This window comes from Empidonax traillii, unplaced genomic scaffold (genome assembly GCF_003031625.1).
Source record: "Empidonax traillii isolate 1590-97213 ecotype Southwest subspecies unplaced genomic scaffold, ASM303162v1 scaffold756:size664756, whole genome shotgun sequence".
Classification (NCBI taxonomy): Eukaryota; Metazoa; Chordata; class Aves; order Passeriformes; family Tyrannidae; genus Empidonax; species Empidonax traillii.
Window position 1 is genome coordinate 74,254 of NW_020955949.1, and position 27,887 is coordinate 102,140.

The 27,887-nt window shown below is 38.4% G+C and overlaps 1 protein-coding gene across 1 annotated transcript in view; it reads right to left on the reverse strand.

Moving 5' to 3' along the window:
• LOC114066322 overlaps positions 1–20,065 on the reverse strand; it is a 60,112-nt gene extending 40,047 nt beyond the window's left edge. Inside the window, exons 1-10 of the mRNA XM_027900928.1 lie at positions 19,958–20,065; positions 19,598–19,844; positions 19,247–19,347; positions 18,829–18,898; positions 17,462–17,592; positions 15,725–15,813; positions 14,647–14,746; positions 13,304–13,347; positions 12,091–12,168; positions 1,763–1,959 (exon numbers count right to left, since the gene is read on the reverse strand). Of these exons, the coding sequence (XP_027756729.1) occupies positions 1,763–1,959; positions 12,091–12,168; positions 13,304–13,347; positions 14,647–14,746; positions 15,725–15,813; positions 17,462–17,592; positions 18,829–18,898; positions 19,247–19,347; positions 19,598–19,844; positions 19,958–20,065 (1,165 nt within the window). The remainder of the gene's footprint in view (positions 1–1,762; positions 1,960–12,090; positions 12,169–13,303; positions 13,348–14,646; positions 14,747–15,724; positions 15,814–17,461; positions 17,593–18,828; positions 18,899–19,246; positions 19,348–19,597; positions 19,845–19,957) is intronic.
• Between the last annotated feature and the right edge of the window lie 7,822 nt (positions 20,066–27,887).

Sequence of the window (27,887 nt, forward strand, 5' to 3'; positions counted from 1 at the left end):
AAAAAAAACAAAAAGAGAAGAAAATTGCCGTTTTTGCATCAGGTTCAAGTTTGAACTGGAGAAAATCAGTAAGTGCAACTCCTTTCAAATCAGCAGTGCAGGATCAGCACCTCATGCCAGAGAATTATACTACAGTTCACCTGTGCCTAAACTGAGCTAGCAAATATTCAAGAAACAGTTCAGAGCTTTATACAAATACTCCGAAAAGACCAGATCAAAACGTATTTAAAGTGTGCCTAGTACAAATTTTACGCTTCACTCTGCAAGATAGACATGAGGTTAATTTAACTGCCTGAATATAGAGCTACATCCCCTCCAGTCAGGGTGAAGATCTGGAAGAGTTTCATGTTTCAAGTGAAGGAATAATAGAAAGAAAAAAAATCCCACAAAACAAATGCATAAGATCCATTGACAAGAAGAAAACAGAAGCACCTCTTAAACACTGCAAGTAATGCGGCAGCATAATAAAATTGGCAATGTAAACAGCAAAAGTAGATAGCTTGCCTGTTTTTACTGGTGTACGTGTCAAAGCACTTCAAACTGAAATATTTAAAAAATCTGCCCATTTTCCATCTGTTATATTTCTAAGAAGGCTAACTGAAAGTTCATGTGAAAGTTCATTTTAAGTTCAAACATGTCATATTAGGTCATTTGCAAGCTGAAAGTTCATAGGAAGGTTAGGGTTTCTTTCCTAAGAAAAAAAAAAAAGACCAGAGGCTTAGAGTAGCAAGCTGGCCTTATCACACTGCCATTTGGTTATGCTGCATGAGCAGAAGGTTCACTGTATTGTTTTATGGAATTTTTATTATTAAAATACTTTTCATGTTACAGCATTTTCAGTTTTATCATAGTAAGTTTTCAATTTGAGATTTCAATTGTTCTAAGCTTTATAAAGACACCAGGCATACTGTCACAGACAAGTTCTATTAGCATGAAAAAGGAAGTAACATAGATTATGTAAAAAACAAACTTTAAATGACAGTCTTGCTCAAACTACAGATCTTCAAATCTGTTCAGCCTGGGGTTTTTTTGTTTGTTTTGCTTTTCAAGTTAAATCCTGAACATATCCATCTTTAGTCTACTGGCAGTTAAGTGTTTCCAGAATAGCAAATGGACTTTTTCAAACACAGATTTTCTGGTGGAAATCCTGTGCCTAAGCATGCTTCTACCACTTAAGATGATCCACCTAAACGTCTAAGAGAAGCACCATTACCAAGTAGTGCTTTGGAAGACATAGGTTTCCATTGTTACTAAAGTTAAAATGTCCTAAGTTAAAACATGTACACAACTTTTTTTTTTTTTTTTTTTTTTTTTTTTTTTTTTTTTTTTTTTTTTTTTTTTTTTTTTTTTTTTTTTTTTTTTTTTTTTTTTTTTTTTTTTTTTTTTTTTTTTTTTTTTGAGAAAAGAAATGCAGTTGCAGTTTAAAAAACTACTGAAATCATAGTGGAGCTGTGTCAGTGTTGTTCATACTGCATACACAGTATAAGGACTTGGTAGGTACAAGGCATGCATTAAAAAGTAAAGCCAAAGGAGTAGTGATCAAAGACATAAATAAGTCAATCAGCAAGATCAATAAGAGTATGCTTAAAATTTCTAAAAAAATTTCTAGAAGTCCTTGAAAAAAAATCAGTTTAATACAGTATCACGCTCTAAGGAACTGATTTAACAAAAAATATGGAAAGACAACATGGAAATTAAAATGGCTGCTTTAGTTTGATAACACAATTCATTGACAGATCTTTTTACATGCAAGAGGACTCACCTGGAATTTCAGTGATGGAAACTTGGGAAAAGTCACATGTAACATCTGGTAAAAGATAGCGCTGAGGATTGCCCAATTCATATACCAACTGTTCAGCTACAGTGCCAAAAGAGATTAGTCCCCCTGTGTCTGGTGGTTTGGAAAGAATAAAGTCTCCTTCAGAGGAACATTCTACAATGGGAAAGCCTATGTTGTGCCTAGAATGTGAAAAACATTAAGAAATCCCTATAAATACAAAGGAAAAGTGAAAAGAAAAATTATTAACACCCCAACGGAATTTTATAGTAATGAATTAACAGACCTAGCTGTTTCTACAGAAATATACTTAAGAAAAAACACTGAACAAACTGCTCAACTAAAAAACTACGAGGGTGCAGTCTATCGCCTGGCAAAGAAATGCAGATATAAAAGCAGATACCAAGAGCAAACGTGGAAGTGAGGAGGGAAATGGAGAAGGACACTAACAGAAATGGTTTGAGTGAAAAGAAGCTGAAAGAATTAGAGGGCTATAATTAAAGACAAACTCAGAAGAAGAGCAATGATTACTAAATTCTAGCCCTGTTTGGCTACTGCAGCACACACAGCATGAAAGTGAAGACATGTAAATACATCCTGCACTCTGGATTTGTCAAAAGGCAGTCAACGCAGGAAGAACAAACTGTGCTGGAAGCCTCAGAGATGAAGGGAAGTAGAAAACAGGAATATTCACACATATTAAGGACAAATTCATATGTTAATAAGAAACGATACACAGAACAGTTCTAATCAGAAAACAAAAAGATATATTACAGTCATAAACTTCAGCCCAGAAGACAGAACTAAAGAGAAAATTATGAGGCATAGCAAAGAGAAAAGAGGTAATGTTATAGAGAAGTTCATAAATTAAAATATCCCTTCTCTTCACACTCTCACAAGCATAATATACAAAAAATAATTGAGTAACTCATAATAAGAGGCGCATGCTGGTCATTACAGCAGCAGGGCAGAATTTTTGGGATTATATGGATGAGACCCAAACATCTGCTTTTCTATCTAAAAGGTTTTTATTTTATTTACAGAGAAGTTGAGTAAAACTAAGGACTTAAAACTTTTCATATGTACCTGAGAATTAAAATAAGTCCTAATATTCTTCTGAAAAGGCTACCTGGCTAATCCTCTCAGAGGAAGCCTGAAATTTGTACATGTGTCCCAGAGACACAAAATGAACACAAAAGAGAAGTTAAGGAGATGTAGTCCCTTGCCAAAGCCAAACTGTTCTAAAAAGGTCCTAATAATGAAAGGTGGTGAAGTTCACCACACTCATTAAAGTCAGTGACCTTCAGCTCTCTCGCACAAACTTAAAATCAGTCTATCCCTGAATTTAATTATTTGCTAGGGGTAACAATGTGCTGAACATACAACCAAATTGGTTATCAGCAAAGGTTACAGGAACATAGTTTGTTTAACATAAATCCACAAAGTTTGGAAGAAAGTAAGCAAAGAAACCAGTGAACTCTTAAGGGACATTTGTAAAAGTTCATGGGAGTTTGAGCAGATTCCTTATCATTGGGAATATTCAAACATAACCCCATTATTTAAAAAAAGGATTAAGATACAAGATCTGTTACCAGAGATCAGCAACTTTACCGCTTATAGCGTACAAAACATTAAAGTATGGTAGCTGGGAAACACCTAGAAAAGCCCACATCAAATCAGTGAAGCTTATACTTCAATTCACTGGTCTTTGAAATTATTTAAACCACCAAATGTAGGGAAACAAAACAAAACAAAAAAAAAAGCCCACCCTCGTGAGCACAAAGAATTGAAACAAATCAACTTTTTATACATGTTATTCTAGTGGGGTTTTTTGAGGGGAAGAGGAAGAAGAAAAGATGGTGGCAAGAAGTATAACACACAACATTTTGAAGTGTAACATAGAAAAAAACAACACCACAAAAAAACCTCACAATTCTAGATCTTGAACATTAATGTAGGGTACCATATATTACAGGTTACATGTGTAATTATCCCAATTTTGTAAGTAAGGAGACACATACAGGAAACATCATGACTTGTCCAGAGTAACAAAACAGGATCAGTGACCAAACAAGGCTAGAATTAAGGTGTTTTCACCCTCTTGGTGCCATCCTTGGGTGTTTTGACCCTACCGTCTATCTGCCCTATGTCAACAGCACCAGGTAGCTTGTGAATAGGCTCCAAGTGGCTCATTCGAACCACCTGCCTGAAAGATACCCCTTCCCTCAAGACAGATCACCCAGTGCAGTGAGACTGATCTTTCAGCCCACTTTGATCTCAGTCATCAGCACATGGAACTCTTCTGATACATTCCTGCACTTATTCCTGAGTGATCTTTGGAAGGAAGGAAGAACTACACTGTAGACACTCAACTTCCTACTCTGAACCACCGAGTCTACTGACACTGATGGAACTTCATTTTGCCCAAGCTCCACTCTCAAAAGATCCAAGCAGTTAAAAAACAAAACCCAAATACACTGTAGTGAGGCAAAGGGAGAAATTTCACCCCCTAAAATGGTTATAATCTGACAAGATACTTAAGCCATTAAAAGACGACCAAACACGGATGACAGCAGATAAACCAGTATAAGTATAAACAACACTATTATTCAGGTCCCTTAGTATGCAAGAGGACAGACTCAGATTTTCTTGTTATCTTAGGGCCACAAAAGACAGAATCTTTATGGCGGAATTTTTTATACTGCCACAGTAGCTGGAAGGAGTTCATATAGGTACTTGCTCAAACAGCTTCTAAATAGCCTCTAACATTGAGATGTATTTGCCGTATGAAAACAGACACTCAGCTCTTATGACTTGCAGCAGTGTTGATACAAAGCTTGTAAGAAAATTGTCTGGAGAAGACATTTTAACACACAAAAAAGCCCCCACACAAAACCAAATACCACCCTCAAAAAACACACACACCAAAACAAAAAAATCCAAACACAAACAAACAGAAAAACAAAACACCAAACCCAAACCAAAGGGGAAAAATAAAAGTCTGAAAGTCTTCCCTGGAAAGGCATGATGACACAGGATACTAGCATGTCCCAGTATAATCAGAATTTTTAACTATATTTAAACCATTCTGAAATTCATGACCCAGAAAGGTCAGTGAAAAGAACACTACAGTCAGTGACGTATTTGGTCATCTCTTTCACTGTTACTCTATTTCACAGTGAAAGTATCAGGGAAGACTTTTAGTCTTTGTCAAAGATGAACATGAGGGATGTTTCCTCTTCGGGGAAACAGTACCCAGTGAACTTTCCTGAACGCTCAGTTAGTTGCAGAAGATGTGTGTTCTCCTAGGTCATGTCAGCTCTGAAATTTTTAATAATTCACAACACAGAGATGCAATGACTTGAGCAAGCAGCCCCTGGATTCCACCTGTATTGTAACTGGATGACTGGAAAAATACATATATCCAAGTACTATCTTGTAGCAGATGCCAGCAACACCCTTCACTAACATGCGCATGCTTAAGAGAAAAATGTATTTTGTAAACTGCTAAAAGACATTGCTTACAATTAATTTTCAGCATGGAAACCAACTGGTCTGTGGCTCCTATGGCGTGATTCAGTCAAGTGACAGCTACTTAAACCTGGCGTTAAGAGCTCTCTAGCAGCAGGAGCTGCCTGGACCAGGTATTGTAGCACATACCACAGGTACTGTGATCACACCATCACCTTGACTAGAACTTCCAGTGTAAGTACTAACTCTTTGCCTGTTTCACTAGTATGTTTTTGCTGAATGACTACACACCATGTGACATCTGCTCTGAAGGGAACGTGCCAATTTTAGGCTGTCCATAACCCACAGCCAAGCTTTAACTTTGCAGCGTAGCAGGGGAGTTAAATCACAGAACTATGAACTTCAGCAGCAACGAAAGTCTCGGCATCCAAAGTGGTACAGTGTCTAAGTGGCACCTTTCAATAATAAAAGAATTGTATCAGTTTAGTGACAAAATTCGTATGCAGGACAAGGCAAGATCAAGCAACGTAAACAATTCTGAAAGGGAACTCCTAATATGAATTCCAATTAAATTATGCGATTGTGTAATTAATAAAATGCAATACTAGAAATAAATATCAAGTTGTACTTTTAAAATATTTTGAGCAGTTCTTTCAACACAGAGTTAAAACACAGAAGTACTATACATCAGTTTGTGAAAGGAGATGACAACTATCATTCTTTAATCCAGTAGGTCCATTTCAAGTTGCTTGGCATTTATCATTTAAATAAATTACATACCTTAGTCAGCTACAGCACTGAATGACACTAAGCTAAGATTAAACCTCAGAAAATCCCTCCAAGCTGGGGCTAGATGAGCATTAACAGTTAAAGCAGGTTCTCACTGACTACAGCACGGGGGTACCTGAGTTATAAAACCATTTCTTCTGCTGCAAAAACCTCATCAACCACCTACATCTGCTGTCCTATTCTTACAGCAATCAAGACTCTGAAACTGAGTCTCCTGTCATTTTCTGCCTGCCAATGACTTACTCTTGAATTCATTTTTTCCATGTAAAATGCTAGGGTTTTTCCAGTTTTGGCTCTCAGAAACGTTACAGTTTAGTGGCATGTAAGAGGTGATAACTTGAACTGTCTAAGCAGACATCCCCTCTCTCTCTACTCCAGGACAATTCACTATTCAACTCTGTGGAGCCATGAAGATAGCCTCCCTTCTTATTTTGCCATGCATCCTACACCACTTGCATTACAACAAAAGGAAAATCCATGATCAGTACTTTGGGGAAAGACCTTGTTTGAGACAGGTCATAAAGTGTCAAATCCCTCAAGAATCTCATTCTAGTCGCTACTGCTAGACTGAGGAGAATAATGGCAACAGAAGTTGGGACTGTTGGTGTAACACATTTACTTGCAAGGGAGGTTACTGCAAGAAAACAAAAAAGCCACAGCAATGTATGTGACGTGGAAGCAAACCAGAGTCCAAGTAAGCTGTGGTATGAACTTCCAGCTTTACAACTAATGCAGTTTCCTGGGACGTGACTCAATGAATGTCTCGCTGAGGAGAGCTCTAAGCCAAGCTTCTCAACTGCCTGGGTATGTATTTTAATCACAGTGCTGTTAGGCAAAAAGGAGAAGCTCCTACCACTTCCAGCAGTGTTTTGACAACAAGTTCAAAACCGGTAAAGCATCAGGCAAGATCAGCACAAACTTATGGGTAAAGGTATAAGCATCTCTTTACATGTAGGTACCAAAATGTTTCCTAACATAAAATTCTGCTTTAGGCAAAACTTACTGACTTCACTTATCTCCGCTGACTAGGGCATTTCAGACTAAGTATTGTATTTAAATACTTAATGGTCAGACAATTTCAGCTTAAACAGACCAGCTGCCTGTGTTTTCAGCTGTCTGGAATACGTGGTGGTACAGAGAAAAAAAGCATTCCACATTGCTGATTGGGACTTGCATGCTGGATTTTGTTCTAGTCCCAAATTAAGAAATCTGTATCCAGCCCTTAAGAGACTACAGCTATTGACTTACCCTTTTGGTCATTCCGGGCCAGAAGATTATGCAGTCTCAATCATTGTACACTCTTGGCTTAGGGTAAAATGTCAGTATTTATCACCTCCTCAAAATGATTACTCTACTGATCAGCATTAGTTTATTCTCTCCTGCATTTCAAAACAAAACAAAACAATGTACTAATCACCCACTGGCACTAAATAATAGTAAGAGAGAGAAATGTCTGGGGATAAATTATATTAAATAGAGCTATGCATTATTATCAGTATCGTTTTGGCAATACAGTTCATTTTGACATATTGCATCCCTTGACCTGCAGGAGATGCTTTTCCTGATGCCCCCAGGACACGGCTGACCCTCCTGGCTGCCAGGGCACAGTGACTCATGTTCAACTTGCCATCGACCAGGACCCCCAGGTCCCTTTCCATGGCACTGCTTTCCAGCATCTCATTTCCCCAGTCTGCACATACATTCAGGGTTCCCCCATCCCAGGTGTAGAATGGGACATTTTCCCTCGATGAACTTCATACGGTTGGTGATTGCCCAGTCCTCTAATTTGTGGAAGTCTCTCTGCAGGGCTCCCTGCCTTTGACAGAGTCAACAGCTCCTCCCGGTTTTGATCTGCATCCAAGTAATTTATGAGGATGTTGAAGAGCACAGGGCCAGAGATGGAGCCCTTGTGGAACCCCACTAGTGACAGGTCACCAGTGTGATGTTCCCCCATTCACTATTACCCTCTGTGCTCAACCCGTGAGCCAAGTGCTCACCCACCACCTGATGTGTTTATCCAGCTGTGCTGGACAGTTTGTCCAAAAGGATCCTGTGAGAGACTGTATTGAAAGCTTTACTGAAATCCAAAAAGATTACATCAACTGGCTTCCCTTGATCAACTAGGTGAGTTATCCTGTCATAGGAAACCAGGTTTGATAAACAGGACTTTTCTCTTATGAAGCTGTGCGGGCTGTGACTGATGACAGTGTTGTCTTTAGTTGCTTTTCAACACCTCTCAGGATAATCTTCTCCATAACTTTACCAGGCACTGAAGTGAGACTGACAGGCCTGCAGTTGCACACTAGACATTAAAGAGGGAGCAGTGACACATTTTCACTTCTGCTGACCATCTGCTGACGTAAATTACTACACAAATGACAGGAAAGGAATAAGTGCTTTTTTTGGTAACAATTAAAATCAGCATTTATGCTGATTATGCACATTAGCCTTCTACAGACTGTAAACTAATGGTTTCTTGCACTGTCACTGCTGATCATTCCCTGTTATCAGAGAACATCCACAAGAGGGGAGTCAAGCAGCCACCTTCTCACTGGAAAAGTAAACAGCATGTATCCCCTCTACCTGTCTGCCTGTTTTCATGAAAACTGGATGAAACCTTACAGCTTGAAGATTCCTGCCTTTAAGTCAAATGCATCAGGGAGATACACACAGCGTAATTAATGAAAGTGCCTTAAGCCAGTAGACAGATGTCAAGTAAATTTGGCTTCTTTTAACTAAAGTAACTTGGAGAGTCACGAGTTGGAACACGCACTTCACCTCTTTTACATTAAAAACTCACTTTACTGACACAACAAAGAAAATAAAACAATAGCTTAGGTTTTAATAGCTAACCATTAAATGGCCGTGATAATACCCACACAAATATTCCTTAGACTTAAAGCACCCTTTTGCAGTGGAATTGAGTTCCCAGAAATATCTGCATCAAACATTTCAAGAAAATAAAAAATAAACAAACAAAACCCCCACAGAAAACTCCAAAAACCCCACCAACTAAAAAACTATGTTGTATGAATGAAGTGGGTCCAATCCAGTGCCTCAATACTCATCAAGACATGATTGCATACACATAGAATATAAGCTCTAACTTGCCTGGCTTTATTTAGATTAAAGTTCTCTTGCTTATTTGTTAATTATTTTGTGTATGCATAAACAGCACACAGATAAGGTTTTTAAGACTGAAATACGATAAATCCTTTGATTTTTTGTTTACAAGTTAGAAAAAATCATGCCCATCAGTCCTTCTTAGCAGTACACTTATCCCTCTTCAGCAGCCAAAGACAGAAGAGCCACACGGATTACTATTCTTGGGGAGAAAAAAACCAAAACAAGGACAGTCAAAGAAATTACCGAAGCCCACCTTCTGCAGCAGAGTGTGAGGAGGAGAGAGGCTGCCCTCCAGTGTTCAGTCACCAGAGAACAGTATGTGCATGGGACAGGTTTTCTGAAGCTCTAGTAAAGGTCCGGGACATGTTTGCAAGACCTGCACGGTCTTGGCTGCAGGAACACATTTATGGCTGTGCGAAATTCGTATGTGAAAGGCACATTTACACAAACACACACATTTAATTTGGCTTCTTCCCCTTCCCATTTGCTGACTTTTTTGAGCTAGTTTTGATTTAACATTATCTATCACAGACACTATGATTTATTGAGATCTGAATTATGCACACTTACTTTCAGGAGAGTGCTAAAAATGTAGCTTTTCACAGATGAGGAAGAAATCATAATAGACATAATCAAGTAACTTCTGTAAACTGTCACAGCTCTGCTGACTTACTGGCAATATAAATAGTGTTGCTGGCAGCAAATATGACATGTTTTAGTCATTATTAATACTATGAGTTACCATATATTATTATGAATTAATTATGTGCACGCCTTGAAAACAGATTCAGATTGCTTAATAGCAAACATCCCACATCACCAAGTTTCTTTAACTTAAGGGATCAACGTAGTACTACTAAACTATCAAATGGAAACCCCATTTTTCTGCAGCCCAAAAGCTTTCATACTATTTCATGCATTTGGGCCTAAATATAGTAAACAATTATTTATTAGGAAAAAAATCATTCATCAAACTAATTTCCTCCCCTCCTTCCTTCCTCCTGTATCCTAAATGAATGTGTTGGATCACAAGTCCACTTCAGTCAGTGAAGTGGATCTCCACTCTGCATCTCCAAAAGTAAAATCAAAGCTCACATGTTATTTTGGTTTTGCCTAGTTTTAGGAGTTTATCGTATAGACTAATGTGTCACATGGGTTTAGTTCAAGAATTTCATCAATTAAATGTCTATGACTTTGAATTTGCAAACAAAACCATCAGTTTTAAGGGACCATGATTAATTCTTTAGCAGACTTGAACTGAGGGTAAATAACTATTATATTAGCACAAACAAAATCAGGTACGGTCCCCAAGTATTCATGCAGATTGATGGGGACAAGATAACAGAGCAGTATCAGGTGCTAAACTTCTGTATCAATAGAGATTCAAGTCAGCACCAAGTCAGCTCTAAGCCACTATGCTCTAAGTCTACTATGATTTTAGACACAATTCTATGATTCTTACAGATAAAAAAGTATTAGCTATGCATATCCATGTACGTATTCTCATCTGTAAAAAATCTCACACTCCAGTAGCTCACAGCTTAATATACTCAAACTTCCTTTCTTTTTTTAAACCACATTGACATTCCTCACAGAAAAATCCTTAAAGACCTATCAAACATTTTAATAAGAAAATTAGTATTCAATTTTTTTTACTTTCATTCTTTATAAAGCAAGGCCTTCTGGAGTCACAGGAGATTTTAAGAAGTTTCATGATACAGCACAATAAAATCACTGGGAGATACATCAGGAGTAAGATTAGCAGTTACAGATTTCCAAATCAAATAGAGCGTCTTGTTACTATAAACCATCTCATTTGATTTCCCACCAAACACAACAGTGAAAAGGAAGTGCAGTTTGTTCAGGGCTAGTATACATCTAATAGGTGAGAAGAAATGTCTGACCCTGCTACTTTCAACGCCATACGTGCCTTTACCTTTAAATCAGCAGTGTTCAGGAATTCAGAAAAGCTGAACACAGCTTTCAGGATCACACTCTGAATCAGAAGCAGTCACTACAAGGAGAAGTAAAAAAGCCTGGCAGCCCTAGGGCTCTTCAGGTCACAGGGCACAGTCCTGCTGCTTCATCCACCTGGACCAGAGTCAACTTGGAAACAGGAACACACTGTATTAAAACCACCCTTCTCTCCTGCATCTCCCCACTGCTCTTCAGCCCTGTCCTCCATCACATAAGAGAAGTACTGTCTCTCTCACAATATAGCACAGGACAAGATTCTTCCCTCTCATCCTAAGAAATACAGGAATAAACTGGAACCAGAACCATTCGTCCTATGCAAAAACATATTTCCCAACTACTTTTAAACACAGGTTGGACAAAAGCAGGTTCCATCAGCAGGCAGAAGGACACACCTACATGCAAGTCTAACTCAACAGGTCTGAACAAAAGCTACATGAAAGTTTTTGAAACATTTGAATGGTGGTGACCAGGTTATACAGCAGGACAGGACTAGGGCATGTATTCATCCCTACCAAAGCAAATCATGTAAAACTTGTCACTGACCAGTAGGCAACTCTAATATAACAGCATCCAAAGTATCCATATTGTTTTTTTTCATTACAATCATACCTGACAGTCAACAATAGATCTTTTCAAAAAGCAGATGACAACAAAGGAAACAGAAAAAAATAGTATGAAATGGGAAAAATATAATCAATGGGTTAATTTTTTTTTTTTCCAAATTCTGCTGAAGTAAACAAAAGAAAGACCCTGGTTGACCAAAAAAGGAAAACTGCACTAGGAAGAACAGGCCTTGAAGAAAAGTAACACTGAGGTTGTAAAGTATCAAGAGGCCCACACTGCCTCCCCCAAAAGAGTAAGGTAGAAGCAGTTCTGACAACACAGATATAAGTAGGAAACCTCAGCTGTGGTCCACTACGAACATGGATACTGATGTCAAGATTACCTACCAGTCTGGTACTGTGTGCCAGTCAGTGAATATTCCACCTGTACACTGAGCACCACATTCAATGAGATGACCTGCAAGACTGGGAAAATGGCATTCAAATAAATATTCTCTAAAATCAAGTTTCACAAATCCAGCTTTAAAATACAATGGTACAAAGGAAATAAAGCTAAATAACAGAACATGCTACTTTTCCCTCTATAAGCATTTAATACCACCATAAATTACACATTAACCGTAACAAGGGATTTTGAAAGATGAATGTAAGTAATTGAAAGGACTAACCTTTACACGAAGAATTTTCCTGCAAAAAATAACCTAAAAGACTATCTAACATCTAAAAACAAGTTTCCCTGCTCATTTCAAGAAGTCTTGATCTATATTCAGTATCTTAAGTTGTCTGCACTATGTGTAACTAAATATGCAAAGCCAATTTTTAAAATCAATAGATAAGAGACCTCACTTCCAATGTGAAGCACAGAATGTATTATGGTTATCTATTACTATTTTCAAATTCTGATTGCAATAGGCCATAAATACTCAACAGAATTATGGGGGAAAGCTTCATCTCTGTGGAGCCAGAATTTTTCTCCCCATTTATTATTCTCAAGGAGGTTCTAGCATACTAACACTAGTATTCTCAGACTATCCAGGTAGTTATTTTTTTATGGACTTCAACTCAGATAGATGATGAGAATGTTAAACTAGATGACAGAATTTTATCCTGTGCTTTCTGCATCAGAATCCTTACCCTACGACTACAACTAGGGTTTGTAAATAGGAATACTGACACTGAGCTTCTGCAAAATCACAGAGGGATGGTGTCCTTTGACTGAATCTCCTTTTGTGTATCATTCAGAACAAGACCTGACAACACCCCAACTAACAACAGTGACTGCCCAACAGAAAAAGCTGGGAATCACAGGTCTGTACTCTGAGATTTTATCTCCTGACACCAAACGAACAAGAAGTTAAACTGTTAAATAAAATCTTTCAGCCCTTTCCTCCTTTTGTTACTTTAAGCTGGTTCCAGAATGAAATTTCTGTCATTTCAATTTCAAGTGAGATTACCGAGCCTTAAAAAAGAACCCAAACCCTAACAAAAGCATTATATTAATTCAATGATAACACAAAACGTCACTAAGTGCTGAAAATCTGGTATCTTGACATTGTGATATGAAATACAAATTTATCCAATTTCTTCTTATATCATTTACCTTCCTGCAGCTAGCAAGTCGTATTCATCTCTATTCCAGCCAAACTAGAAGAAAAATACAAGTATTTTTATATAAGTTTCACAGAGCACAGAAAACTGCACATAGCCCATTCACTGCTTTGAGTAACAATGTATTGGATATATTTTTACTTAACTGCAGAAATCTAAATAATAATTGGCAGTCAATGTACATGGATTTGAGTTCCTATAGAGCGTATTATCAAAAAAGGTCTGTTGTATTTCCTCTTACTGATACACCCAAAAAAATACAAACTCTTAAAAGTCATACCCTCTTAAAAAACTTGGAAGTGCAACATCCATATTTTTCAAAACCTGCACAACCCAGAGGTTTAAAGATCTAGCACCTATCTATGTTCTTTTCAATTTTTGAAAATTATCAGTTCCTGGAGTACTACAAGTTATCCTTAAAAACTAGAAGTATGCTTTCTGTTTAACTAGAAATTTTAACTAAAATGTTTTCCCGAAGTTCAACCCAGTGCAAGCAATATAGAAAGTTTCTTATTTAGCCCTTTGCAGAAATCATCCCAAAACTTTTCAATAAATTAGGTAAGATCTCTCTGGAGTAGGTAATACACACTGACAGTTGTTAGTTTTCAGAATGTAAACGGCTACAAATAAAATAACAAGTCATAAGGGCAATAGTAAACGGGAAAATTTAATTCCAGATTTGGCAAGGTTTGACATGCATGAAGAGTATGATGTCTTACAAAGCATATTTGTAATCAGACACTAACACATAGCCTCATTTCTTTTTTTAAATATGCACGAAAAGAAAGTTTCCATATTTCACAGTGTGTGATCATTCACAAAAATTCATGAAAACCTATTCAAAATACTTCAAAAAGCTACACATCCTGCTGGTATAATCTGTTGAATTTCAAGTTCAACATATGCTGCATTGACACTTCACTACTTAAAACAAAACCAGTGTTTTAGACCTCTCATGTGCTCCCCTCCAACCCAAAAGGAGCTCTAATATCAACACCTTGTGGTAAAGAAAAATAAAACTTTTTTCTTAATCTTGCACACTAAATGTTAAAGAAGGATTGTGGGGGAGGGGGAAGAGTGAAATAATGTTGAAACAAGGTGAGACCTCCTTAGCTGAAATGTTTTCCAGCCTTATGGTATACAAGTTAACAAATATCCCTGCTATAAATTTAGAAGTGAAAGCTGGCATCTTTTCATGCAACTAAGAAAAAAAATACACACACTCATTACTTTTAATTTAGTATCTACACTTTCATAAGAACAAAAATTGACTGACAGTGACTGAATATTCATTCACCTATATTAATTATCATATAGAAATTAACATGTACTTACAGAATGAATGAGTGGTCCTAATACAATCCCACTGTCAACACATCTACCCGTCACAACAATATCAGCTCCAAGGTCTAGAGCCCTGCTAATTGGTCTTGCACTAAAGACAACAAAACACAGTAGTTAGTACTTTCACATTTTAAAGCACTTTCTGCCACACAGAGGTTAAAAATCACTTAAAAATCCCTTAGGAAGTCAATAAAATCAACTTTAACAACTAATCGGTCGTTGTGTATATACAAGACTATTCTGAAGAGCAGTCATGAGAACACTATCAAATTCAGGTACCCAAATAACATAAGTGAAACACTTGTCTTGATGCTCATAGAAACTGTCTTGAAGAAAGTGCATAGAGGGACACTTCTATTATCAATTACAGAATATCAGAATATAGTGTTTTTCAGAGATTCATTACTCATTTCATTTGTAGATGAGAGTATAAAGATGAATACTCTTCACAGAGAAAGGTTGGTGACTTTGCCCTCCCAATTTTAAACCTTTCAGGTCAATTTACCTAAGCATTTCTAGAACTTGCAATATCGACCAGCTTCAAGAGCACTGTGCTTTTAGAGATATAGGGAAAGCCTTTAGTATCATGAAGGAGCCAAGGGAGATCTTTCAAAACAGCGACCATCCTGAAAAGCCAGTTTCCAAAACTTTAACAGTACACAGCCTGACACACACTAATGGAACCTCCTACAGCACTCCGAGTATATCCCAGTACTTGAAATCCTCAGTTGCACTTCTCTTGTGATAATATCATAAAATACTCCATGCTGCAATAGAATACATAGCATATGAAAAAGCATTTCTGTGATTATTATAATTCAACTAAAATTGTTTTGGCTTCAACTGAAACCTGAGCATTCACAGATGACACAGTGCTAAAGGGTTGTAACTTGCAAGGTTGTAAGTTAAAATTTATTTACAAGTTCCAATTTTTTTTCTGATTGTTTGAATAATTCAAAGGTGAACTTCATACACTAGTTAGTTCTAACTGCAAAACAAAACAAATTCGTGCACTCAATGTGCTAAAATTACTTGTCCATAATAAGTAAAACCTGTTAAAATAACTCACCCAAGATATACGTTCATGCTGTGAATGTTCTCTGGAAATGGTTTGCCACTCTCTAAATCAGTGATACCAGCTCCTTTTAAGTTCTCTTTCTGTTAGAAAAGCAACAGAACACCAAATCTGTGAGTATTCTGGAGTTTCTACCGTAAGCCTTTTATTAGTATCAAACAACAGATCCACTCCACAGCAACTCCAAGCAAAGTATAATGATTCAAATCACCAACAATACAAATCAGTCGAATGGTTAAAAGCCTTAGACACACTTTTAACCATAACTTTTCTAGCATGCAGAAAACTAAAAGTCAGTCTTTCAAGTACGCTAGTTCATTCATAGATGGTCAACTACAATGAACTGGCATATTCTCTAGGCTTTTAAACTGTCTTTAATCGTTGTAGGATTTAATAAATCAAATCCTGCAAACAGGAGCGTGTCTGCCACAGCTGCAATGTGTCATGTCCAGAGAACAAGGCTGATCCTGCAGCTTCTCGTGATACTTAGAATAGGCCGTGTTTCCAGAGATGTAGGTGGGGGGGTGGGATGTTCTTGACCGTGCATTACGCAGCTTGGCAGTCCAACAGATCAAGGGAATAACGACTGCATAGACATAAATGTCTAATACTAGTTTACAGGTGGGATCTGGAGTGTCAAAAATACACCTTCCACTTTGAATTAATTTGGTGTTCTATGTCAATGACTGAAACCCTCCAAACTACAAATAACATTTCCTAGTGTAATTTATCATATTTGGTATCAACAGTAAAAGTTGCCTGTAGTCAGTAAAAGCTGTCTTTCTTTTGTTCCTGTAAGCTATGTACTGACAACAGCATAGAAAATAACGCATTTCAGATCAGACATGTTCATAACAAGCTCAAATAATGACTTCATTGTTGTACTAGTAATGAAATTCTGGACAGCAAATAATAATGTCAGTAGTTTCTTAAAAGGAAGTCCAAGCACTGCACGTAACTTGCAAATAAAGAATCTTACTTGACCATCTTCCACATTCAATAGCATGAAAGGAGTAACAGATCCTAAGCAGATAAATAATTTTCCAAGTTACAGGCAGAGATTTAACCACAGTGCAAACCTCTCCCCTCTTAACCATTACTGATGTATAAACCATTTTCCCAGTACCTTTTCAGGAAAGATCAACATTTTTTTGGAGACTTCATAGATAAAGTGTAACTCTTTCAAGTCAAAAAATCCCATATGTTTCATCTTTCAATTCTATTTTTTAAATTATTTAAACTTCAATCTTCCCATTTAACATTACCTTAATAGCTGTAAACTAGCTATTTAAAAACAGAAAACCAGCTACCTGTAAACAAAGGAACATCAAGAAATCCATGTAAATTACTAAAAAGAAGCTAGAAGGGATAAACATTTGAACGTACGATAACTACACCATATTTACAAGATTTAACATGCAGGATTAGTTAGTTTAGATAGAAGCAGTAAGTAACAGCACACACGTGCTTCTCCTAAAGATCCAGGCAGACCTTAAATCATACTCACAGTTTGCATCAAAAATCTAAACAGCAGATCCACAAGCAGATCCACCCCCATCCCATACCAAACATAAGATGTGCCAAGAATTGTTTTCATGCATTAAAAAAAGAAAACTAAGGAACAACTTCTAGATGCTTTTAATAGTAAAGACTGCTGTAATAAAGATACACAAAATAAGTTCCCATGCTATACAGACTAATGCTACTAAGGCTTAAGACAAAGCAGAATACCTCACTCATTAGATCATCTCCAGCAACAACAGCTATTTTCAAATCAACATCTGCTTTCTTTGCCACCTCCTGAAGGGCAGCTGCACAAGCAAGTGGATTAATTCCACCAGCATTACTGACGACACGAACACCTAATATAAAAAAAGAAAAAAAAAGGTAAAATCAAAAGGTAAAATCAACAGTCACCTATATTTTAAAAACCTTAAGTGTGCTGAAACATAAGCAAGGTATCATCTTGTAAGGTGGCAGATCAAGTAAAATACTAAGTAAGGCAGATCAAGTAAAATACTAAAATCACATTAAAATACAAACCCCATTCCATTTAACCTGACAAAGGATCACAAAAAGCCAATACAAAACTGTTTATAGAAAAATAATTATTATTATAGATATTTCTCATCCTTCCCTTATGCATGGAAGGAGTAAAATGACCAAAAAGACATATACTGAAGCAGGCAGACAGCATCAAAAATCTCCTACAGGAGGAACAGTATTAGACACCAGCCATTCAAACATCCATGCTCCTTGAACAACTGCATTTTAGTAGAAATGTGCATCTAACTATAAGTTCTGTACTGTTTGCAAGGTATTAGGTTCTCAGAAGTAACTCCCTTTTTCCTCTCAAGCTCAGAAACCTGTGAAGCTGTACTAATGCAATCAAGAAAAAAAGTGATCAGAAAGTGGTACTGTAGAACTATATGGGAATGTTAAAAAAAACTTTTAAATTCCTCTGAAAACATCCAGATCTCATGCTTTAGCAAAGATCTGTAAAGCAATCTTCAATTCACAAATTAAAGCCCCAGCATGAAATTCACAGAAATATACGTATATATTTATAATGACAGCAAACATTTTAAATTAGCCCAAATTAAACTTCACCATCAGACCTCTAACTCAAATCTATTACCATGTCATTTTTCATAGTTATTCTAGAATGGTTTGGCTTGGAAGAGACCTTAAAGATCATCTAGTTTCAGCCCCCCTGCCACGGGCAGGGACACCTTCCACTAGACTGGGTTGCTCAGAGACCCATCCAACTTGGCCTTCAACACTTCCAGGGACGGGACATCCACGAATTCTCTGGGCAGCCTGTTCCAGTGTCTCTCCACACTGTAAAGAAATTCTTCCTAATATCTAATCTAAATCTACCCTTCCTTCAGCTTAAGGCCATGCCTCTTTGTTCTACGACTACAGAGAGAAAATTCCCTCTGCAACTCTCCTGTGGCCCCCTTTAGGTATTGGAAGGCCGCTATAAGGTCTTCCCAGAGCCTTCTCTTCCCCAGGCTGAACAGCCCCAACCCTCTCAACCTGTCTTCATAAGCAGGTGAAGTTAACTAACGTACAAACTCATGCAAAGAACAGCATACCTTTCCTGTGAATATCTTTTATATACGGAGCCATGGCAGTGGTGACGAAATCCGGAGTGTAACCTAAAACCTGAAACAATTAAGAGCTGTAACCATCTCACAGGGGTAGGTCAACCCAATCCCTTCCCCCTTCTTAACAGGAGAAGAACCACCACCTCTCAAAATGCTCGGATAATACGAGCATTGACTCATGTTATAAAATGACTTTTACTGTATGAAATTGAATAACAAGAAATAATAATAACAAATAATAATAATAATGATGATAGAATAACAAATACATACATGCAAGCAAGAAGTATATGAAAGGAATCGTATCACCCTAACCGGACATGCCTTAAGCAGACCCCGGGCTCGAGCTGGGCTGGAGGGAGAGCTCGGGAAGCACCGCAGCGCGCCCGCCCCAGCCTCTACTTACGGGAGAGCGGGCCTTGGCGGCCGTCAGCAGCGACATGGTGATCTCGGACAGGTAATCGAAGACGAGGAAATCCAGCTTCCCTCCGTACAGCAGCTGCGGCACTGGCGGGGCAAGGCAGAGCGGGGCCGTCAGCGCCGCGGCACCCCCGGCGCGCCCCGCCCGGCCCGGCCCGGCCCGGCCCGGCGCTTACGCAACGGGGCTGTTTGTGCCGCCCGCAGCCACCGCGGCCCGCACCACGGCCCCACCGCCCCACCAGCACCCCGAGCCCCCCGAGCCCCCGGCCACCGCTCCCGCCGGGTGTTCCCGCAGCCCCCCGGGCAGCCGCTGCCGCCGGCGGCCCCGCCGCCCTACCTGCGGCCGCCGTGTCGCCCCAGAAGCCCGAGGCGCAGCCGATGCGCACGGCGGCGCCCGCCGGGGGCTCGCAGCCCGCGCTGCGCCGGCGGCGGCCCCAGCGGGCCGGGCGGGCGGCGGCGACCGCCAGGAACCGCGACCCCCGCGGCCCCAGCAGCGCGGAGCAGCTCATGGTGGCGGCGGGCGGCAGCGCGGGCACCGCCCCGGCCGCGGCCGCCCAACCGAGCGCCGGGGAGGGGCCGGGGGCCTGCGCAGGAGGGTGGGGCGGGAGAGAGTCCATAAATCCTGGGCGGGCGGAGGGAAGTGGTTGGAGTGCTGTTTGGAGTTGGTAGTCCGTCTGAAAAAGCTGGACGGCAGTACCCGGTCGAGCCTGGGGCGTGTACAGTCCAGGCTTCGGCTTTGGTTCGGGTTGTACCCTGGCCTAGGCCGGACATGGATCAATGGCGGGAGGGTGCCGGGCTGTCGCATCCCCGAGGTGCTGGCCCGAGTCACTACCGAAGCAGCAGGCGGTGTGTGAGGGGATAATCTTAAAAGTGGAAACGCCTTGCAGGGTTGTGATAACGTCCAGAGCATCTCACCCAGTCTGATTATGAAATCTTCATGTGACCCTTTCCTAAATAAAAAATATTACTAAAAAATATTATTTTATATATATATAATATATCATTAAAAAAATGAGGCTTTCTGTGGGAGTGCATGTCTCAGTTCTGACAGGTAGGCTTTCTGGTTGGATCTGGACTGAATTTCTAGTCTGTGGGCGTGAGATAAATGTCACCAGCCTAGGAAGTTCTGCCATATATGAAGAGGAATGTTTTCCCAGCCATGAAGTCGGAACTGGAGTGTCCGAACATCTCCACAGAAGGTGAATCACTTCAGAGCGACTGCCCGTCTGGAGTGAACACGGACTGTGACTGAATCAGTCTTACACGCTAATTCGATGCAATAATAGCCAGGCCTCCCTTAACACCTATACTTATATTCCAAGTGACTTTGAATTATCTCTTGCAAATGATGCAATAAGAAAATTTGGTGTCTTTGCAGGAATGCTGAAAAATAAAACGCTGGTGCAACATTGATAATACTATGTGTGTGATGACGAGAGGGGGTTTTAGTAATGTGAGAAGTAACCATGTTGAAAAAAATAAGTACTTCTGAAAATTGTTGATGAAACTTCCAGTTAGGCTACATTAAAATTGTGATTATAAATAATGCAGCTGAAAGAATATAGAAAATAGTCATGGTGGGAACTTAGAATTTAGTTCTTTATTTAGTGAGGTACAATGTTTTCCTATTGCAAAAAAGGCCATAAAGGACCATCTTTTGGTGTTCTTAGTGCTTAAGAAGTGATGAACAATTTCTGTCCCAAGTTATTAAAGAGGCAGAACCAAAGAGGTCACGGAGAAAGAAAATTTATATCCCTACACATAGCAAGGACTTCTGATTATTAAATTATGAACTACTTAATTATTTTGTTGAAATTTTGCAGGGTTTGAGTCCTTATAAATGAGTAAACATCCAAATAATCACAGTGTGTGTGGGGAAAACATGTTATGTATGCGTAGTTTACTGCAGCTTTGTCCTAAATATGTATAATAAATATATATGATAAGTATACGTTACTTTAGTTTTGTCCTAAATATATGTTTATTGTATAGCTCCTTAAAGTAAACTTTGAAGCAAGAACTGGAAGAGAGCACTGTCTGGTATAAATTGCACAGCTATTAGTACAGGCATAAAGACAGATACTTTCTGTAGTTAAATTTTAAAGTGTCTTTCATGTGTGTTTCAATATGGAATACTTTGCAGTAAGATTCCAACATATTGCAGTGCAGCAAGAAATGTGGCTAATCCTCAGCAAGTCATGCAGTGGTCTTAAATCCTGTGGTGAAATTCAAATGCATTTTACCTTGGCTGAGATAGCATAACCAACGTACTGCAGTCCTCACTTCCGTGCTTTAAAAACACATTAAAAATAAATGCCAATTACCGACAAACAGAATCATTTATGACCTATGAGTGTAAGTAAAACTTGCACTGGAATGTGTGTGGCCAAGATTTCATGCTGCACGGCTGAGTTTCTGGACGTTGGAAGACCTGGGTGTTCGCACCAAGTGACCCAGAGGCCAGTAGATGGCTGTGTTTCACCTCTGTCGGCACCCGCCTTGCCTGCAAAACAACCCCTGGCCTCAGAAAGAGTGGGAGAGAGAATTAATATCCCATGTGTATAAAGTGCTGAAACACACGTAATAGTTGATTTGCCAAAAACATGAGGAAAGAATTTAGGACTGTTTCTATTATTTGCAATGATGCACTGATGAAGGGATCAAAGCCTGTATTCTATTGGTTCCCCCAGCAATTTTGGTTTTTGCACAGTTTAGACTTGTCCAGAAGTAAGTAGGCTATTTTATAAGCTTGCTGATGTTCCAACAAAATAATTTTTTGTTTGCAACAGTAGTTTATTCACTACCTCTATTCCCTCAACTTGACTATTCAAAGTCTGTTCTTAAAGACTGAGTTTTCATTATCATCATCATTCCATCATGAGCAGTAATGATTAGCTTAGAGCCTATAATTTTATACATGACGTTAAGATTATTTTGATGAAAATAGAAGCAAATTATATAGAGGTTATTTTCGAGGTAGGCTTGGGAGGCAATGTTCTGTCACGATCAAGTCTTAAAATTAAAATTTTGGGCTTTATGCGATTTAACAGATTTTAGGAACAGTTTATTGCTCTTTGAGGACATCAGATGGCGCTGTGTGGTTGTCAGTGAAGCCCAAAAGAAACTACAATCAGTAACAAGCTTATGTGAAATTCACACACAGAGTCGCTAGTGAAAAATGTGACTGTATTTGTGGTCTGTATGGGGGATATGGGTCAACCATAATAGCTGCCATAACTCAATCACGTGATATGAATCCCTTGCTTAATGTACAGCTTTTAAGGGTAAGCCAGATTCTGAATTCCTCTCATAATTTGTGAGAAGAAAAGGGGGGGGGGGGGGGGGAATGTGCTGGCTTTGCTTTTTATGCTGGTGAAAGAGAAAGGCTACAGAGTAAAAAAAAAAAAAAAAATTAAAGAGGATAATTTTTTCCCTGTTGATAGTTTAAATGTAGATCAGCCTGAGATTCAATTTCCTTCAGTGACCCTAAATACTTATATTTACTTTTAATAGGCTAGTGCCATTAATGTTTCAAACATAGGCCTGTGCTTCTCTCCCTGTAAACAGATTTGTGCACCATCATGGAGCACAGATGTACTTAAAATAAATGTGAAATTCACTTTTCTACTTCAATCATCCAGAATTAATATCACTCAGGCCTAATCCTGGAAGTCACAGAAGACAAGACAGAGTACATTTTTCCAAAGCAAATACACTTTCCATTATATTTCTAGGATTTTTCTGACAGTCAGGCTTCCTCCTGATTGCTTAAAAAAGTACAAGCAAAGTATTTCACAGGCCAGGGGTTTATTGTGAAACATATTACATTTTTGCTGTGTTTCCTTTAATGTCATTGTAAATAAGCTCCTGTTCAAACAATAGTTTCGGCATATATTTTAGTTTATTGAAGTAGGCTTTAGTTTATTGAGGCTCTGTCCTCACAACTAATTACAAAATATTCAGCAAATATTTGAATTTACGACTTATCTCATTCCCACAAATTAGTGCATCTCTTTGTTTAACAAATGGAGTTCACTGTTCTTGCCCTCAAGGTAAAGTATACAGTGCAATCTCTCCTCTGCAGACAGTCTGAATACCAGCCTTTCCTAAGTGAATCAACAGTTGAAAATTATCTCTGTAAATCAGTAAAAGGAGAGAATTTGCCATGTTGCATGTCATACCCCTATTTAAAGGCACAAACAACTCAAAGCTCAGTAATGATATTTCACCAAATCCAAAACACGGATTGCGGTTTCATAGTAATTTAGTAGATTTTTATCACTTTGAGGTATAACATCCTATGCTCTGGGACTCAGAAAAACCTGTCAACAACCTGCCTTGTTGACAAAACAACGAAATGAGTTATCCTCTGAACTATATTGACCGCATTCGTTTATATCACATTCCCGGGTTTTTTAGATACATGTCCTCTCCTAATACTTTAAGTTTTGAGTAAAGTTTAAATAAAATCTTTAATGTATGAAATTAAGTAAATGCTAAACAGAAACACTATAGGATTTTTCAAAAATAAGATAACTCATTCAAAGCATGAAACGTCTGGCTTATGGATATGAGGTATTTTCAGGAGTACTATGAATTGCCTTCATTCTTGGCCTTTTTAATTGTTAAATATTTTTTTAAATTTGTCTACAATAATATATGAAAACAAAACAAGAACTATGTATTAAAGCAATAATTCTTGATTATTCCTTGCAGAAATCAAAAAATCTTTTAGGTTATTATATTATCTACAAAAGTGCTCACTTTTAGCAGTCACAAATCAATATAACCTCCATGTTTTGATTTCAGAAAATGCATTATCCCATAATTATTAAAGAATACACTCTAAAATGAGTGAAAGTACCTCTTCTGTATTCACAGTGTGCATGCGGCAAAATATCCCATAAATTCTTTCAAAATGGAAAGCTGTGATTGACGTGAAATACATATATTTCTTACTTTTCCTCTCTCAGTTTAAAAAGAAATAACTATTTCCAGCCAGTATTTGACCTGTAGCATGGTGAGTACCTGTACTGGTGTCACAGGTGAAAAGAAATTAAAGTCTCTCCCATGAAGAGCAACTGATTTTTGTTGACTCAGTTCAGGAAGGGTGGGGAAGAAGTGTGTTGCCCAGAGTGGACTATCCCATTGGCCAAAATGTTGTGATTTACCTTTTGCCCAAGTTCTGAGTATTGAAAGAGAAAGATCAGCTACAAAACCTTTTTTTTTTTTTTTCATTTTCACTTTTGTACTGTTGGCTTTTTAGCATGCCATCAGCATGACTTCAATACTAAACAGCTTGTTAGCTGCCTCTATTTCTCATCCTAATTGTCACTCAGTCAATTGACCTAGCAAAGGGGATTTTGCCCACTAATGTGTTTAAGTTAATGGTAGTACAAGCAGGGTGATGCATATTGATGATGGATTGCAAAGCAGAGTAGGGTTTTTTTTTTTCAATAGTTAATATTTGGTATTTTTCTATATTTATTTTTTGTATTTATTTTTAAATGGGAAAATTAGCTTTGGGAGCATCTAAAAAAAATGCAAGTTTGAGTGAAGTCCACTGAACACTTTAAGTTAAATGGTAATAAAACCCCATTGAAAAATGTTAAAATGTATCACTACAGCATTTCTGAAATATTGTAGACTGATTTTTCAGATTAGATTCTTAAGACATGTAGGTATGAGTTTAAAAAACAGTTGTTTTTCCAAGACAGCCATAAGGATATAATGATGTTCAGAAACTAATTTACAGACACGAGCATATTTCTTTTGATTTGTTTTTCTGAGGAAAGGTTTTCTATGAATAATGGGAAGGTTTTGGATAGAGTCCCGGTGGCTTTTTGACAAAAATACTAATCAATATTGAGTTGAAAAAAAGCTCTTTTAAACAAATAATGATTTAACTTTACTATCTTCTCAAAAATACATTGCAAGAAAAAAGTAAACTGAGTTTGAGAACTCTTCCTTCCACCTGTCCTACACGAATTGTTCCTCATGTGCTAACAAAGCAGAAAATAGACTTACTGGAAAGAGAACACTGACCAGAAAATCAACGTGGTTAAATTATGTTGGGCACGTCTCAGGGTACAACTAGGTCTCTAGCACATTTGTTTGGTAAATGGGTCAGCTGTTTTGCAGCCAGAACACACCAAGACAAAATGGCATGTAAGGGAGGAAAAATACTACATAGTCATTCCTCTAAGAAAACACGTTGTTTCCAGCTTAATGGAAAGCAGACTAAGATATTTCTAAATAATGAGTGCTGAAACCAGAGAAGAAAAGAAAAGGAAGCAATGTGAAAGGATTAATTATTCAAGGCTAAATCATGACCATGTAATCAGTAAAGCAAGCACAAATTTCCCGAGGTTCAAATATTTACATCTTCTGCTAAGTAGTACCAGTGTTTGCAACCATAAATACAGCTAAGTAACACTTACAGATGCAATGTGCAGATATTTGGTAATCATTAGGGCAATGTTGAAAATTGATTCCTTCATGAATATGAATATATACAGCGATAATTTTGTGAAACACAAGCACAAGACTGAAAATTTGGGTCTTCTATTCCTCACCCATTTTCAGGGATAATGATCCTTTTGTTTTGTCTGAACAATTAGCCAATTATCTTCAACAGTGAAATTCTATTTATACATTGATATTATTTCATTACAACCATTCTCATGGTTTAATTCTAAAAGCTCAGGCTTTTTATCTTAAGGTTAACTAGGCTATTACTGCCAGAATTGACTGTTGTCATCTTTTCTGACTCTTGAAGTTCTTGCCCAGAAACACAAGACAAATTTTTTCATTTTCTGTAACCAGATATTCTTCTGACAGAATTTCAAGCCTACATGTACTATTATTAGTGACAAAAGGGAAAGGGGTGTTCTCTAGTCTGTTAAAGGATGAGGGATACCTGAATTGTGTTATGTGTTTCACCTGTTGCATCACAGACAGCACGTGGCCATCTGCACTCTTCAGTGCACGTCTGTGGTTAAAGCTGGGCCAGTTATCTTACAAAGTTCATACCAGCCATTGACTCATTCTATATGGTCATATCTAAGGGCATACTGCTGGTGCACAGCCTCTGAAATTGTACTTCCAGGACTCTTTGGACCCATGTGTCATGATCTGGACAGAAGAAGCAAAGCAAGCTCAGTGTATGAGCAGCAGTGGCAAGGAGGTTCATTGGTAGTTTCCTGAGTCGATGTTAACACCACCAAAGAAACAATAAAAAACACAAAAGCAGGTAGACTTTTACACAGTTTCAATTTATTATCACTCTTTGGGAAACAGAACTAACCACGTAGAAGGTGGAATCATGTCCTCTCTGTATCAGCATGGACAACAGAAGCACAGTCTCTTCACATGACTCTGGAGGGTAATAGCAGATTTGGAAGAACAAACTTATAGCATCGGTCATCTCCTGAAAAATACTTCTTGCAGCCTGGCAGCTAACTCACTGGTTATCAGCACAGTTACTGGAGAACTGGCTTTCCCATGACCAGTGCTTCAATTGGAGTTTTAGCATCATAAATACTCATATTTTCTTCTGGCAGTATCTTTGAACATGATGGGAACCTTCTATTTGACACAATGTGACCAGATAAAAAGATGATATACAGGTCAGGAATGCTCCATTTTTCAGGGCATAATTAGATGTAATTTTGTAATAATCTGTTTTCTATGGAATGCTTTTTTTTGGTGTTTTTAAGTATATATTAAGCAAAGTTGAAATATTGATCCTGCTGTACAGAGGTGAAATCATTTGCCTGAAATCACAAAGGTGACCCCAGTAACAGCAGATCTAACAGTGAGCCCCAGTCCCACCACCCTTTTCATCATTTGATCAAACATGTAATGAGGTCAAAAGCCTCATTCAACATTGTCTCATCACACATGATGCTGTACAGGCATAAAATCCAGCTTTCTCTGGAGAAGCCATAGCCTGGAAACTAGGAGCAGGACATGAGGAAAGGTATGATTGCTGTTAATAGAGATAGCATGCAGAGGCACAAACCGAAATAATTTGCCTGGGACAAAGCCCGTAGCAGAAAAGGAGGCCTGTCACCAGTCTTCGAGCAATATTGAATAAGGCAGATTCCGTAAGTTCCCCAATAAGGAAGCGTTGACCAAAGTCATTGAAATGGACTCGTTGTGTTTTGAAGGGTAGGGAACATTCGTGCTTTCATTGTCTGTGACAAATACCACAGGCTGCTTTGCAGATATGCCACTGTCCAGCGACTTCATACTTTTCTCTGCCTCAGTTTTGTCATCCACAGAATAGGGAAAATTATGTTGAGTCTATTTGCAAAGCACATTGAAATCTGTGGCAGAAAAGTTCTATGTAACCACAAAACAGTGTTTACTGTTAGACTATAGTTGCTGCACATAATCCAAAGGGTTACAGTGGCTTTTCCTTGAACTATTTGAGTGAAACTTCTGCCAGCCCATCATGAAGCTATTTCCTTACTCTAATGTTACTAGATGTAGCATCTCGATGCCTTGTCCCACTTTCCCGCCTCCCCTGAGGCTTGGCTAGAGCAGAGATCAAGCAGCGAAGTGGGAAACAGGTTCTGAAAATGGGAGGAGTAAGAGAGGTGTGCAAATTCTGGGAATCCACC